General features: G+C 40.6%; 1 protein-coding gene across 8 annotated transcripts in view; it reads right to left on the bottom strand.

The window, feature by feature from the left end:
* Positions 1 to 4,359: 4,359 nt before the first annotated feature.
* The window catches only part of FILIP1 (filamin A interacting protein 1), a 72,019-nt gene continuing 58,936 nt past the window's right edge, over positions 4,360 to 17,442 (bottom strand). For 3 of the 8 annotated variants that reach the window (XM_040057749.1, XM_040057756.2, XM_040057755.1), the window contains 2 exons: positions 13,039 to 13,262; positions 4,395 to 5,174 (listed from right to left, as the gene is read on the bottom strand). In XM_040057749.1, the coding sequence (XP_039913683.1) occupies positions 13,056 to 13,262 (207 nt within the window). In that variant the 3' untranslated portion in view covers positions 4,395 to 5,174; positions 13,039 to 13,055. Of the gene's footprint in view, positions 5,175 to 8,892; positions 11,734 to 13,038; positions 13,263 to 15,827; positions 16,807 to 17,442 lie in introns of those variants that run through there. The other 5 variants (XM_040057753.1, XM_040057757.2, XM_040057750.2 and 2 more) reach the window with 4 other exon arrangements.

Raw genomic sequence — 17,442 nt, 5'->3', positions numbered from 1 at the left:
TTGAATCTCCCCTGTCTCAGCTAAGGCCATTTCCTGTTGTTCTCACTGCAGGCACGGCAGAACAGACCACTCCCCACCTCACCCCAACCTTTGCAGAGAGAATGATGCTCCCCCCACAAAGCCTCCTTTTCTTCAGACCAAACACCTCCAGCTTCCTCAGCTGCTCCTCACAGAGTATGTTCTGTGTGCTGGCCGGGCAGGCTCTGCTCTGGTGCACTTAGGGCAGGGGTCTTGCCACCTGTTTCCCAGGGTTGGGGTAAGACCCAGGCCCGCAGTCTTGTCATCCCTTCTCAGTGCTCCAGGAGGGTCCCCCTGCCCTTCATCCTCCCTGTTGGCATGAGGAGCACCGCTGACCCAAGGCAGCGTCCATTGGGTCAGAAACGGAGAAGTCAGCTTTGGCTTCCTACCCTCATAAATGGGATCAGTGTCGCTGTAGGGAAGTAGTAATGCACAAGAGTTTTGAGAGCTTGTCATAATGGAGCTGTGTGTGCTGACCACCACTTCTGGGAGCTGTTCTGCTCTGTACTCCTGCTCTGCTCCCAGGAGATGTGAGTGAATCAGTGCAGTGAATACAGAACCACAGAGTGGGTAAGGCTGGAAGGAACCACAGCCGGTCATCTGGTCCAACCCTCCTGCTCAGGGTCATCCCAGAGCACATGGCACAGGCCTGCATCCAGATGGTTTTTGAATATCTCCAGTCAGGGAGACTCTACAACCTCTCTGAGAAGTCTGTTCTGGTGCTCAGTCACCCACACACTAAAGAAGTTCTTCCTCATATTCAGGTGGAACTTCCTGTGCATCAGTTCCTGCCTTGTGCCTCTTGTTCTGTTGGTTAGCACCACTGTGAAGAGTCTGGCTCCCTCTGACTCGACACCGGACACCCACCCTTTAGATACTTACACGTATGGATGCTGTTGTTTTCCCTTAGGAGCTAAGCTGACCTGCACTAAATAGAATCACAGAATTAATTAGGCTGGGAAAGACCTCTGAGGTCACTGAGTCCAACCTTTGACTGAACACCATCATGCCAACTACACCATGGCACTGGGTACCATTTACAGTCTTTTCTTAAACACCTCCAGGAACAGGGACTCTACTACCCTCCCCCTGCCAGGGCCACCTGTTCCAGTGGTTAAAATCCTTTCCATGAACAAGCAGTCACCTTGTGGAACGCAGTGTGGGAGTATGTACTTGCATCCCAGAATACCTGCTTCAGCAGGCACTGCTCAAGCTAATGCAACAGTCAAAGTCCGTGTTTCTCATTTTATGGGCACCTCTGCATTAAAGTCCGTTCTGTGAGGACTCTAGTCCTTTCTATGCAGTCACTCTAGAGTGCTGCCAAAATCCACATTCAACAAATGTTTGTGTATTTACTTGACTTCAAGGAGAAAAGTAATTTAAACTATTTAATTAAATATCTTTATAAGCATGTAGTCCAATCTGAAGACTTTTTAGCTGGCTGTGGAACCGTTTTTGTAAAAAAGATGCCTTTTAGTTTTCTGGAGCTCTGAGAGCATCAGCCAAGACCACTGGGGGGAGCACATGACTTGTGCAAATGTGTCCTGCTCTGTAGGCACAAAAGGCCTCTTTGACATAGACAGCATAGGGAATTCGGATAGATATATATAGTATACAAATCTAAAATGTAAAGTATTAATTCTGCCTAAATAATTATATAGGATACAAAATTTCATAATATTCCTCGTGGCATCTGTGCTAAAATTGTGTTTCTTTCCTAATTTATCTTTTCCACTACCTTGTGGACCCCAGCTTTTGCTGCCATTCCCCCTAGATAAGCCCTCTGTCGCTAGTTTTCCTTTCCTTTATTAACTTCTGTTTGCAGTTACTACCTTCAGCTATAGTAACTTTTATTCTCACAGCCTCACAGAGAATCCAGGGAGATGCAACCTGGGATCCCAAGGGAACAAGACTGCAGGTAAACCTGTGGTGAGAGATGGCAAGAAATTTCTCTGGCAGCAGGATAACCAAGGGGCAATATTGGGAGGCTGGGACCTGATGCTCTCAGGTGTGAGAGGACTGGCAAGAAAGGGCGTGTTAAATTTGTCCGATTATGTTTCACAACAAGACAAAAAGAAAACTCACAGGCTGTAGAGTTTATCTCTAGAAATCTAAGTATTTGAGCTTTTTTTTTGTAGATTGAAACTTTATATTTTATCACTATCAATTATCCTACACAGGTCTGTCAGTCCTCTTTAGACAGGAAAAGGTCTCTAAGGGAAAAGTAGAGCTTTCATTGGTTTTCTGTTGCTTAAAAGCTACTGATATCTATAGCCTCTACATTATCTTAGTGTGAAAGCACTTCCCAATTACCTCCTTTAAAATTACAGTACTTGTAGAAATTAATCACATCTTTAGTCTATATTAATAGATTTCTTCCTGCATGTCCCCAAAATACAGGCTAGTTATGTGGCTAATGCACTTTTTTTACATATTTGTCTTAGATTCACATCCAAGTTAGGTAATGTTAAAAAATTGAGCAGGAACATAAATGCAAGATGAAATCACCAGTCTCCTGCTCCAAAGTGTTGCAGTTCATCAAAAATATTTTAAAATCCAAATTATTTCAATACACCATGATTATTTGTATGCTTTAAACAATTTTGGGAAGCTTAAACACTTAAAGAAACTGCAAAACCACAAATGTTTGTGTTTGTTTATGAATCATAAACTTACACTCATACTGAATTTACTTTATATTAAAATTTAGAGAAAAAAAAATTCTTCTTTGGCTAGGACCTTTAAATCTAGACTCAGTTTTGGAATAAGATTTTACTTGTGTCCTACTCATATTTAAAAGCTGAAGTTTATTTCAGGCATGTCACCGTCACTTTCAAATAGCCAGGAATTTCAGTCCAGCTGAGCTCAGCGTAGATCTTAACATGGACAGGTTTCGATTCCCAAGTAATGTTTTGAAAACAGAAGATCTACAGAAGGTCACTAAAACGTTCATTCTGCTGCGCAGTGTACTAAAATATGGCACTCAATAACTTTATTCACCTCAGCTGTATTGCTCTCTAGAAGCTGGAATTCTTTTCAGCTTGCACTAAAATGCGATCTACAGGCACAGCTATGTTATTGGCATACGTTGTCTGCTGTACAAAAAAGCACCACTCCTTAAAAAACATGGTGTACCAGCTAAGTATAAGCTATACCAATGAACTTACTCTTCTGCCCGGATAAGCAGCACTCAATTTTGATTCCTCAGTATGGCTGTATTAGTAAACTCTTCACAACGGAGATCAACTCCAAGAAAGTTTATACAGGTCCCAAAACATCCTGCTTCTCCAGAGTGTCAGCATTTGCTGCAGAACTCATATGTAAAAGGAAAACTAGCTCCCGTGGCTCCCATGAAGACCAAATTGACTAGGCAGCAGTGTGATATTTCAGCTTCAAAGATGGACCAACCTAACCATCCCAGTGGGATGCTGCATTAATGCATGCTTTCTGGCATCTCACAGCACATCTCCTGCAAGCAACACTGTTTTCTTTTCCAAAAAAAAAAAGTAATTTCTCCCAGTAGCTTCTGCAGTTAAAAATCTGTAGTATTTTAAGTATGTGCCAATGACTTAGATTAAAAATCATTTGCTGTGAAATGTAAAAGAAAAAAAGACCCTGCTTGGATTGCATGTAGCTTTATTTATCATTCATTCAAAAATCATCCTAAGTATAGCTGCCACAGAACTCTCTGGATGCTATTTAAGAAGCTACAGCCAGCAGTGTAAAAAGGGGCCCCTCAGCGTGTGGCAGAGTGCCTGATGTCTAGTCCAGGACTAAAGATGCTGACAGTACCAAACATCTCTGCCTGTGCTCTGAAAGCACAAGGTTAGAAACAATTAAGCCATTAAGGGCTTGGTGATTGGTCAATCTCTTAACTTCTGAGCCTACAAGAAAGATGGGGAGATTTGCATGGGCAGGTAATGACAGGACAAGGAGGAATGGTTTCAAACTGAAATTCAGTAGGTTTAGATTAGATATTAGGAAGAAATTCTTCACTGTGAAGGTGGTGAGACACTGGAACAAAATGCCCAGAGAAGCTGTTGAACAGCTTTCCTGGAAGTGTTCAAGGCCAGGTTGGATGAGGCTTCAAGAAACCTGATCTAGTGGAAGGTGTCCCTACTCATGGCAGGGGGAGTGGAACTGCACGATCTTAAAGGGCCTTCCAACCCAAACCATTCTGTGACTCTATGAATCACTTTCACCCTGTACATCACTGTGACACTGCATGAGATGCCAGTCAGCAAAAGGAACTTCCAAACCCATATTCTGTCCCCGTAAACAAAAACATAAATGAAGACTGCCAACCTTAAGAAACTGGAGTTGAAATGCGAACACCTGATTGCGTTTGCATAGTTGTGAAAATTTATTAGTCACAGTGTAATGAAAATCAACTTTTTTGGTACAGGCAGAAGTAAAAACATATTTCATATAGAAAAAAAAATCACAGCTTTAAAAACTGACTTACATTGTTTAAAGTGAGTAAATCTGGTTGTATTTCAAGGCATTGGATTTTAATGCTTAATTTTATGCCAAACCATCACACAGTGCAAGAAATATTCTGCAACAAATTCCATGCAGCAGTCTTCAGAGTATTTAGTCTCACAGAATCTCATGGTGGCAAAAAAAATTACTGAATACTTTTCCATTTAAACAGAAAACCTTGCTGAAGTTACATTTTTCTTTCTTCACATACTATTACAAAAATATCAAATTGCAAATTTGATAGTGTATTCTACAAATAAATGCATCATATGCAACAGGAATTGCAACTTTGGCACAGCTACTTTACAAAGTGTATTATAAAAATAAATTATATGGCAAATATCAAACAAAATCAAGCACGTGCTTTAGGCTTTGCAATTAAAAGTGAAATTCAGCTGGCAGAAAGACTGCTGCTTTCTCTGATTAGATACTTTTAAAATACCAGCAAAGCCATTCATTTTTAAAGCTCTACCAAGGGAAAAAAAAAATGTATAAAACCTAACGGAAGCACTAATACTTCCACAAATAATCAGTAGCATAAGTGACCCTGGTGTTGATGGCAGAGAGCTTCTACAGTGATCCATCCACAGGCATGGAGGGTAGTGCCCACAGAGAGCTCTAGCAGGCGGTAACTCATCTAGAGTTCACGCGTAACTGGTGAATGATGACACTCTCTAAAAGAAAAGAGAGCAAAACATTTGGGTTTATGAAACTACAAACGCATTGCAACTTACTTTAAAGAACAATTACAAAGGCAGTGCAAGGCATTTTTCTAAAAAAGTCTCAGAAACTTACTCTGGCGTCACTGCTTGATAAAACTGCCCTGGCTAATGCTACAAAGGGAAACTAAATTAGTATCTGTCGCGGGCTCAGAGGGCCTTGGCTTCCACTTCAGTGTCAAGACCATCGTTTGGTTGTCCATAGGGAAAAAGGAGTAATACAGTTGAATAGGTTAAAGCAGAGGGATGCCAAAGTTCCATTTCCACACCCAGACTAGGTAGAGAAAGAACTGGAGTTTGGTGTCTAGTATCTTTTCTAAGCAACTTCATCATAAATCTGGTGGCAATTCATAAATAGGGATGAAGAATAGGTATGGGATAATTTCTCTCTTCTTTTTTTTTTTTTTAATTTAAACTTGGTTTAGAAACCTATGCTATGTTTATTCAGCAAGTCTTCTTGAATTTTGCTATTGACTTTAAAAGGGTTAAATTTCAGCCACAGCATGCAAAGCTATGTGTTGGTATTTTCTTTAAAAGGCTGGATTTAATTTTGCCCTGTGTGTAGCATCAGAGGTCCCTGACCCTGATTAATCCCTGGACTCTGATGAAGTACTAATGGCCCGGTCTTCTGTTCTTCTACCTAATATATACAGCTCTTACAGGCAACTTTTTAAATATAGGAATTTAACTGTCAATTAACATTTTTCTCTGAAAAGGTGTATTTTATGCATTCCAAATAACGTAACTGTACCAATACTAATAAATATACATTTTTATACATTTTTCAGAAATATTCATATTAATTGAAATTACTTTTGTTACCTTCCTTTCTTAATAGTCTGAAGATTTTTCAAAATTTACGTGACCCAAGAAGTGACGCTATTGATATAATTTTTTGCCTTTTACATTTTTATTGACTTCTGCCTTTATCTGTTTCCTAACTAATATTTGCAAGATGTTTCATGAAGTTACATTATAAGAAGAAAGAAAAACGAAAGTATTTTCCGTGTACTCTTACTGCCAGAAGTTTGCCACTAGATGGCAGATCCCAGTGCTGCTTTTCATACGTGGTGAAGCGAGAGCAGGGCTGAGGCAATGTCCAATAAAATACGTAACGGCAAATGTAATAATAGAATTTCCCGAATGAAAAGTATTTATTTTCCATACCATTTATCAACAACAAATGATTTTCAACAAGAACTGTACACCAGTTCTATCACATTTGAGCAGCGAATGTGAAATAACCACAAACTGTTGTATGATTTTACCTTACAGCCAGTGCTGTTCTAACTTGAAGCTCTTGTGGCATATGATGTTAAAAGCTACATTTACAAATTATTTTCTTAATATCACAATACTATATTTTAAAGAAAAAAATGTTTTCCTAACATTCATTATGCACATTTAATAAGGAGTTTAGACACAAAATTCTAAAAAAATGGGCAGCAGAAAAATATCACACTCCCTTAACCCCTGTTGAGACTGTCACTGAATAAATAGCAAAACTACAGTCGATGTGTGAATCAGACACCCTTCTCCTACAGACCCAAACAGTAATTGTGCAGAAAAGAGTAGGAGAAAAAAATTTTTTAAAAAATCAATTAATTTCCACTGATATTTATCATTCATTCATTTCTCACACACCTAGAGAACACACATTCTAAGTTTGTCTCAGCTGTTTTTATTTTAAATGCTTATATATATATATATATATACATATGAACATATCTATTATGTACACACACACACCTGTAGTACTAAAAGAGGTGTCTGAACAGTTACTAAGCTAAAATTACAGTAGGGCAGATTTTGTCAGAGGTCTTTTGGGCCACCCTCTGTAGGAAAATGATTAGATTTGAAGGATCTGATTAAATAAATTTTTCTAGGGTTCTAGATGGGAATACGTTAAGGAGCTATGTATTCACTTAAAGAAAACAATTTCTTTTAATAACAGAAAAAGAAAATTAAGTTAATGTAAAACAGCTAATTCTGCTTTCAGTCCTACTGATGTAAAGCAGAACTTCTCAAGGAAACAAATCAGGATACCAGTTCATATAATGAAGCACATAAAGTGACATTTTAACATATAAAGTTTAATTTCTCCTTACAATATATACAAGCATCACCAGATAATACAAAAATTAATGTACCACAGACAATGCACACCCAAGCAACAGAAGAGAATCATACATCAGTATTTCTATTTTTAAAATCCCAAGAAGAGGTTTTGTTGTTTTTTTTTTTTTGTTTGGAGAACCATTAACACCTGAGTGTTTCATACCCAGAGCTGATAGCTCTGCACCTGACAGTAGTTAACCCTGGTTACTTTTTAAGGGGGGAAAAAAAAAAAAAAAAACAGCGTAAGGGCAATGTGTAGGGGGTAAGATTCAATGTGAAGTTAATATCTATAATGAGAAATATTGCATATAGTTTTGTCCAAGAGAGCTCTAGCAAAAAGTTAAGAGAAGGAGGATAACTCACACTGACACAGGGGAGAAAACCATTCCCCTAAATGAAAACGAGTTCAAAAGATGAGCTCACAAAATCTCCTGTCAGCAAACTACTGTTTCCAAGCAACTCAATGAAATTGGCCACTGATGTGTGATAGGAACATATAATTGATCTGAAAATTGTCCCGACTGTTGCAGCTTATGCCAAGTACCTGAAACCCAGCAGGACAGTAGCAAACTCTATTTAAAATAAAGACATGCTCTTCCACATCTGATCAGAATTACTGAATATTCATGTAAATATTGAGCATATTTTACAATGTGTGTGGCATATTTCAAGCAGGGACATATGAATTGGCATCCTGTTGGCATGGATCAACATATTAATGTGTCTTTAGAGGTTACTCCCATGGTGGCAATTACTATGTGCTGTACGTGGTTTGAGGTTTAAATACAGTGACGTGCACTCTATGGGCCTATTACAAAAACTCACAAAGTGTTTGGGTTTTGAAAAATCACACTAACGGGTGTCACCAAAGGAAAAAAAGTGAGCAAAGTAAATCAGAATCTCCGTTTTTCTTCTACCATTTGCTTAGGATGTTTACTAATCTGAGAGAAATCCCCCTAGGCATTACAGTTGAAGCTCTGTGCTTCTTTTTCAACCACACTTACTCTATTGTATTGACCTACTAATGACTACATTAGCAATACCCCTATGTAGCAGTAAGTCAGGTGATGGGATCTAACTTAGGGAACACAGTAGAAAACTTCTTAGGAACTAGACTTAAAATCAGAGAGATCATCTGGGGAACTGAGGATGCACCTTCTCAGTCCATGTGTGCCACTCATGAACGGGCTGGCATTTTCCCTGCTCTTCCCCCTCTCCACCTAACTGCTGGTGCTAAGCCATATTTTACTACTGCTGGGCTTGAGTTAACACAGCTGCTTATATGACCATGTCATCAGCCAAAACAGGGCTTCTCTCCATCTGACATTGAATAGGACTAAAAGTACAAAGATTGGTCAGTCATCTTAGTTCCTTACAAAGCATTGTAACTATCATTATAACTCTGAGTGCATTATTTTGCTACTGAAATTGTTCCACTTCATTAGACAAAAAAAAAAAAAAAAAACTACCCCACACCCAAACAAAAAAAGGCACCAAAAAAACACCAAAAAAACAAAAACAAAACAAAACAAAAAAAAAAACCCAAAAAAACCCAAAACAAACAAACAAACAAAAAAAACCACCAAAAAAACCCACCCCAAACAAAATGGTGGAGAAAAAAGGTAAGAGAGAGAAAGCATGAGGATGAGTGATTCCAAATGATCACTTAGGAAGGCTTAGTTTACACTTTATAATCCCGTAATGCAGAATACAAAAAAGCCTTGTAATAAAGCCCTAATATTTTCCTTTGGATTGATGTGCCAGAGTTTAATTCTTTGGTGCCTAGTAAATTCTGAGGTCTGAACAAAGCTTGTCCTTGTGGCACTTCTGACATCACTCTTGTGTTCATTCTTTGATGCTGTATGAAGGTGAGCTCATGCCCTACTCTTCCACACAGTGAGGCACTGCTAAAGTCTTGCTCCTCTTCTCTGCCGTCCTTTTCATTAAACTGGAACAACTTCTTATTCTGGAGACCCCTACTGCTTTGTCAGGTTTGGATGAAATTGGTTGGTGTGTTCAGTGTTATTCATAAGGGAAGGAGAGGTGGAAGGATGGATGAACACAGACACTTCATCTTATAAGCTTCCTTTTCAAAAGGGCCAGGCTCAAAGGCAGTCTTTGGAACAGGGACACAAATCTGTGGGGGCTCCCTCCTAGTTCAATATCCTGACCCCTCAACCACTTTCTTGTTTCTGCTCAGTGAATATGGAAGCATTCCATGCAGAACGGCACAGCCTTTCCAGGAGGGAATGAGAATGCCACCTTCGTCCCCCTCAGCTGTCAGTGCCACTAGTGAACCTGCCTGCAGCTGATGTGGGTTTGAGTCTCCTCAGATACTGTTGAGAAGGGGAACCTGTCTCCTACCTTTAAAAAAAGGTTTCAATCAAAAGTTTTTCACAATAAGCAGCACTACCCCTGCGTTTGTGTGGTATTTGATCTCCTAGAATGCATTCATGATCTTACAGTCACTTTAAAACACCAGCTGGTTTCCTATGCCCTCATCCTTTCTTCTTCTGGCCTGTGAGCCTGGCACTAAGTTACGTTAAGACCAGACTTTACTCTTTTTTGCCAGATTCCTTTTAATTCAGATCAGTTCCCCAGTTAAGTTCAAACACTTGTGCCAGCTCAAAGGACAGGCACATAGTCAAGTGAGTACTTTCTTGGCTGGAGGTGACAAAGGACTACAGCTTTTCAGTCTAGTGTGGAGTTATAACCTGACTTTAAGTGACCATGAAATCATGGCTTGACTTAAAAGCCTCAGAGGAAATACAATAAAACCTGCATTATGGATCTCAGTGAGGTACAGAGGCTGCAGTGCTACATTTAAGTCATAAAAGAAACACTGACTAGACAAGGGCTGAGGAAGAACATCAAGAAGATCTTCAGGATGCCTTTTGGGCTTAGAGACTGTTTTAAATTTGGTTGTTTAAATTGCCTTTTGGAGCTGACCTACTGAATGGAAAATCTTACTGTAGTCATTAAACCTAAGTGTCTTCAGATTCAGAGGAAATTTCAACGTAATACAAATAGTTAGGCTTGAACTTTTAAGACTTCTGAACTATAGGCTTTCTTTTCATCTTACCCTTCTTCCACCTTTAGGAAACAAGAATATTAGGTCAGTTAAAACAGATGTCAAAAGTTTTGAGTAAAACTAAATATCTGTTTTTAGCTAACAGTTTAACCAACTAGCTGCCCAATTCCAACTCTTTAGACTTCTGCTGCAGAGCAAAAGTCTGGTTTTGATGTGCAGCCCCTGCAGAAAACTAACAGGATCCTGAGTCTGACCTCTCTGGAATTTCTGAAGTCTGTCTCATCAAATCCTACTGACTCTACAGGAACAACTCCCAGCCTGTGCTTACAGTCTGGCTCTAGCTGTGCCAGTTTGTGTGCCCTAGATTTCAGGTACTGTGAGGATGGCTTGTGTCTTCAGGTGAGTTAGTTTCTTAGACCTCAAACAAAAACAAAATTTTCAACCACAGGCACACATAGAACACTGAGTATGGTGACAGTTAACTAAGGAACTAAGTTTCTTTGACACAGGGAAGGCTTAAGGCAGCTGTATCAAGCCACATTAGCTTGGGGATCATGTTTGCAATATTATTTGACTGGTTTGACCCTACAACTTTCTTCAGTACCAATATTTAGAGTGAATATCCAGAAAAAAAACCCCAACTTTTTTCCTTTAAATATCTGTTTAAAAGTCTGTGTGACAATAAGAACAGTAAGATCTCAGCAACAATTTATTAACATACTGAGGCTTTTAAGTGATAAGAATTATTTGAGAGGATCTGATGTATTTCTTACATAGTAATTCACATTGCTTGCTAATTCCGGTTTTCAAGTTTCATCTGAAAGACTAGGAATACAACTTATGAAAAAGTGCTACTAATACTAATCTGATTTTTGGATTAGAGTAGTCATAGGAACCAGAACCTTAAAATTAACAGGCATTTTAGGTGCTACACATGTAAAAAACAAAACCTACTCTTTTTTTTTTTTTTTTTTTAATGTGTCAAAGAAAAAATGCCCTTCATGTGAATAATAAAATGTCAGCTTTACAATGGGATAATTGTCATATCTGAATCTGAAATTCTAGAGCAATGTAAAGTACATGGAAAACTAAACATTGCTTGGATTGAATATAATTTTGTTGACCTTTGGTGGCAGAGTCTTCCATCAAATATTTTCTCCCAGGCCAAATTTTGTATTTCAACCACTGGTGCATTTTCCTTTCTGTGAATTTTATTTATAATTTATTGGTGGTCTTCCAACCTTGCTTTCTCTTTTAACCACTGGGTCCTTCACAGCTTGCTGAGGTGGTTGAAGCACAATACAACTTTTAAACCCATCATTTATTGGTCTGCTCAGCTTCATTTCTTTTGGCTGTGACTTTCTTCTGTGAAAATTGATCACTTAATGGAAATGTGCTTTAATAACTCTACTGTTATTAAAAAAAAATCATAACAATCATCAGCATCCACACTATTTCCATGCTGAAAAAATCCTTAAAACATGCTTAAAAATGCAAACATACAGATGAGGAAATCACAAAGCGGGGAGGAAAAATTATGAATCACCATGGTATTGTAAGGCAGTCTGCATTTTATGACAAAATATTTTAAACAACTGAAAACTGAGAGTAATTTCCCTACGAAACCCTCTCTCTTTCACTGTCTGTACCTGAGCTGTGCCTTTAGATAGCAAGTCCTGCCACCAGCAGTCTGTGCTGACTTACCCTCTAAGACGTAAGAATGCTTGGCAAGTAGAGGTTTAAATGTAAGACCCAACCAGGAAAACTGAAGACCTACTCAGGTCAATGGAATGAGTTGCTTCATAGCCTTTAGTGGTCTTTGGAGCAGGCACAAATGGATTGTATTGATTTTTGCTAGACAACATTTTTCAAGCTTTTGCTGAAGACTAAACCTTCTGGCTCCCAAGCCTTCATCTGAACCCTGAGCTGGCAGTATTCCAGTGTATGTAAGTCAGGGACTTGGTTCTAAGTGTTGTCTACAACACTGGAAGAATTAAATTGCTGTCAAACATTGTACAACATCCCTATGTCCCTGAATTTAGCAACTATCTTGAGAAAGCAGCTCACTGCTGAGAAATGGTGATTTTGATGAGAGGCTTCTAGAGAGAAGGCCACATGGTCACATGGTGCCCATTCTTCCTCCCTTCCCCTCCCACACACGAGGTACTGGCTTTCATTAAAACAGGACCTCAAGTACTCATGGCAAGCCTTCTGGCATTGCTTCCCTAGGCCATGTGGCGTTACAATAATGTGATCAAGGCAGGAAGAAAAGTAGACCATGCAGCAGCAAAGGTGGAAAGTAATCCATTAAGGTGGAAAGCAATCTAGTAGAAGTGACCAAACTTCTTTTGATCTACTAAAAAGTGACTAAGTCTATCATTAAGAATTCCTGAACTAGATTAATAACCTAGTGCAGTTCCATTCTCACTTCCTAGACTGAAAATCTTCCTGGCATAAAACTGGCTTTTTGACAGCTTTTTTTTTTTTTTTCCCCCCAACTTAAAAGAGTAAGAAAACAAAAGGATTTTGTTATTTAAGTAGTCAGTGCACACACTTATTAGTTTGTTGTTAAGTGACAGCTGCAGGACTTCGTTAGTACAGGCAAATGTGAACAGCTACACAGACAGGGGAGCTGACTTCCATGGCAGCAGTAAAACCTGCAGAACGTACCCCCTGAGCCACCGCCATCAGCCCTGACCCCCGCCCAGGGAGGCAGAGCTGCTGGCTGAAGATTTCTTCAGTTCTATTTTCATAGACTGAGTCTCAGCACGAGGCTCGAATTTTGTCACATTTCCTGCTCCTGGGGCTGCCACTACTGGCTTTCCTGCTTTCATACCTTTTGACACAGGAATGCGGGTGGGTGTAGGTCTCGGGGATGACCCATCCTGTCCTGCCTGCAAAACAAAGAGACAGAGAAAAATGCTGTGAATTAAGGACTTCTTCTCACACATGCCTATCTTACACTTTTCTTTGGTTTTTCATTTACCTCTCAAACAACAATATCCCAAATCGTACCTATTAGCAGAGTAATAGTCACACTTGGAATCTGGCCATGGCACATATTGCTGGAGTAGGGCCAAAGGCACCGCTGGGATCAAATGAGTTTCCCACAACTGAGGTCCAGTGTTTTGAATCAAGATGTCATAAGGATGGGGATTTGTGCAAACCTCCCATTCTACAACATGACAAAGTGCAGGATGGCCTTAGAGGCTACTACAACATTGGCTTGGCTGTCAAGACAGGTACAACATTAGCATCTTATTTAGACACTAGCACAGGCCCTCAGAACAGCATAGTCAGGTGAGGCTAATGATGACATGGGGTAACTACCAAATTTTAGGAGCTCTGGGGCATAATCACTCAGCATTATAAATAAAATTGAATTTTATTTCCCAAAGTATGCTGAGCTCATGGCTGGGGCCACTTATTTGTGCACTGGGAAGAGCAGGGGGCTGGGAAAGAAAGAGACAGAGAAAAGATCGGGGTTTCCTTTTCCTGTGGCTGTGGCAGGAGGGATGTGGGAAAGGGCTCTCCCCCTCCAAGCCCTAATCACAAATTGAGAAACTCTGGTGAGGGTGAAGCTGCAAACCCAGATTTTGAAAGATACCTCAAGGCAGCATGGTCATGGTAATTTTACTATCTCTGCCAGTCTTCTGCCCTGGACAACAGCCTAGCAAGCACACATCCACAAGTTTGAGTACTTCAGAGTTAAAAAAAACACAAAGGACAGCCTAAATTGTTGGCTTGGGGTCTCCTGTGCCTTTCTGAAGCCCCAGCCGGAGCTATCCCATAGCTTTGAAACTGCAATCAGCACATATGCTTAAGCAACCGAATCTCACCCATGTAAATGCACACGAAGTACTTGGATAGGATGAAAAGACTCAAAAGGGCCAACTGCCATTTTCTGTCTCTCCTGGCCAGACAATGATGCACATGCTCTTCAAGGGCAAAACTGGAGCTACCCCATATGAACAATGGCTTAAAGAAAATACTTATAAACATGACAATTTTTGAAAAGAAAATGGGCTTTATCTCATGCAGTGTGCAATACAAACACAAATGATAATGGTGACAACTTCAGTGTCTCAGCTGAATTTCATATGTGACTGACATTTCTATTCAGATTATGGATAATGACTTTGATCTCACGAAAGAGAATAATTCTCCTAAGATCCTGGAATCCTAGCTAGACCCACCTGCTAAATGACTAAACTCTGCAACTTATGACATATAAGCAAAATAAAACTAAACTACTGAAATAGACTGGACTGGGAGCCCACGTCAGCGGCAACATACATTTGTACATTTACTTAAAAATGTTCTACAAATGTTTTTCAGCCAGTGGCATCAGAGCTTTCTGTCTGCATCCTGAGCATGCAAAGGAAAACCATTCCTTAATCTTCTAAGAACAGTTCAAAACCCCATGTGTACACTCAAAAAAAATCACAATTGGAAAACTTAAATGCTGTCTGCCTGACAGGAAGGAAGCCATTTTCAGTAACTAAAAGCAACATTTACAATAGCAGTCTAAAGGCTAATATGGAACTCACATGTAGATGTCAAAACAAGTTAGGCCCATACAATTCTGTAGGGCAAAACATGCAAATGCATTCCATCAGCCTTGGAAAATATGTCAACATCCCCGGGAACCCAAATGACAAACATCTTGTACGCCCTGAAAGAGTTCCACAGTGTGTAAACATGAGGCAATCAAATGGAGTAGCTGGAATCTCAGGCATTTCTTCGGCTTTATTCACATGTAAATTATTAACTAAGGATTTGGGCGCTTTCAAGTTACTCATTTCAAGCCTAAATCACTCAAAAGCACTTTGAAAAGAACTCTAACTTGCTTTAAATTTCTTAGTTGCCTTCATTCCAGCATACTAACGTGATGATCGCTTGGAAGCTAAAGCCTTCTTCCCAGGCAGCTGCAAAAGCATTTAGTGTTTGCCAAGCGAGCTGGCACAAAGGTGCCTCCCCAGCTGGCTGTGCCCTTGGGCGCGGGAAGGGGCAGCAAGCAGAGAACACAGCGTCTGGAGCATCTGTGGCAGAGAACCCACACGACTGCCTGTCTCTCCATCTTTCTTCCAAGAATTCAAAGCCATTCCTTCCAGCCCCGTTTGTCTGTAGGCTGCTGTCTTCTGACTAATCCAGGAATGTGGCTCCAACCAGAAACCAACCCTCACGCAGCTGGAATGGAGTGCCCGAGAAGATGCGTCCCCATGGGACACGGGGTGATGCAAGCTGGATCTGAGCTGGCAAGGCAAGACATGGTGCTGCAACAGGGACCCAGTGAGGTTACACAAGACATTACTGAGAGTGAGATGAACACATGCAGCTGCTACGGTGGTCATAATCAGATCTCACAGCAGACACAGGTGTATTAACCTGTGAAGCTGCTGTAAGGTTGGGCAGTTCCCATTAAAGGAAAAAAAAAACAAACTGAACATATAGAACACGTAGCACGTTTGAGTAGTTTGTAACAGATCCCGCTTGGTGCATTTTATTGACACACAAAGAGAATCCTTTCATGCACACACTGGCTTCTGGAATATTTTAATTACAAAAGTGCTTTCTCAGCATTTGTTCTCAATCCAGTCAGGCCCCAGCTTGCCCCTGGACAGAAATGGTTCAGTTCAGTCACCAACAGATACCTTCTGCAATTTGAAATGCCCTGAGCTATTTAAGCAATGTACACAGGGCTGGTAGACAAGACAGATGACCCAAGGAGACCTAAACCTTCTGATAAAGCAGCTGGAAGGTAGGTAGACTATTTCACAGCACTGAAAATGGTACTAAAATAAAGTATGTTTAGGTAACTTTATACTGAAAAGGATGGGACTTGAGATCTAGTCAATATATAGTGGAGGCAGTGGGTAATTCAGCTCACACGAAAGCTAGCCCTGTCTCAGCTGGATCACCCCCAGTCACCACAGGGCCAGCACACAGGCCTCAGTGCTGACATGGGGACTGATGACTACAGACTGACTCAGTTGCCCACACTGAGGCATCTCATGCCATCTGAGGTGTCCCATCAGCTGCCACTGCAGAAAGGTCTGTTATCCCTCCCAGCCTCACACACGTCTCAGTTGCCACAGGCACACAGCCAGCACCGCAACACCTCTGCACAGGCAAGTGAGCTGCCTCCGGCACCTCCGGGAGCCCTAGCAGCAGCTTAGAGCGTACATGGGACACCTACAAAGAGCTACATTTAGATGCCGATCTCAGACCAAGTGCTGTCCTATTGCAAGTGGCCTTACAGCTGCGCAAACCCTTGTCCATTTCGCTCCGGCACCCCACAGCTTCTCAGCTGGGCCCTCCCGCCGTGGTCACAGGACGCTCTGCATGGTTGGTGCTGTGCCACCGGGCTGGCTCCGCTGCAGCCGGGATTCCCTCTGCTCCCTGCAGATTTGCATGGCACTGGAGTCACTGTGTACCCTGGCAGCATAAACAGTTGGCACTCAATGCCAGGCTTGTAGGAGGTAGGGAGCACAGGGATTAAGTGATTATAGGACTGACACCCATCCTGGTAGCCAAAGAACACCCACATTCACCAGCAATCCTCTAACCAAATGTAAGACCTATATCAAAAAACAGGATGTAGGCAACACTATTTTTGGTTGGTTTTTTTTTTCACAAAGAATACTTGGGTTTATTATGTGGGATTTTTTTCTGCAAACTGTATGAACTGTCCTTGGAACAGAAATTTTGGCTGATGTGCTAAGGGAAGACTAACAAGCAGGCTGGTTTTGATGTCCTTGTTATCTGGTCTCTGTGGTCCATTTACAATAAAAAAAAAATCATATCCCAGGTCTGCTAGGATAGTCCAAGTATTTTCCTGGGAGTAAGTTTGACTTTAATCAAGCTAAGGAGGACTAAATACCATTTTTTCTGTTTCTATGGGAACTATCCAAATTGATAAGCTGCCATAGAAAAGGCCCGAATACATTGTAAAAAGCATCTTATGTGAGGAGAGTTAAAACAAAAATTAAAACCAGTGAGCTAAGAAAGCAGCTGTGTATCAGTTCGTCTTGTTCGATTTTATTAACTAAAACCCTCAAAATTGTATGTATC

The sequence above is a fragment of the Hirundo rustica genome, chromosome 3 (genome assembly GCF_015227805.2).
Source record: "Hirundo rustica isolate bHirRus1 chromosome 3, bHirRus1.pri.v3, whole genome shotgun sequence".
NCBI lineage: Eukaryota > Metazoa > Chordata > Aves > Passeriformes > Hirundinidae > Hirundo > Hirundo rustica.
This window is presented reverse-complemented; position numbering and strand designations above follow the sequence as displayed.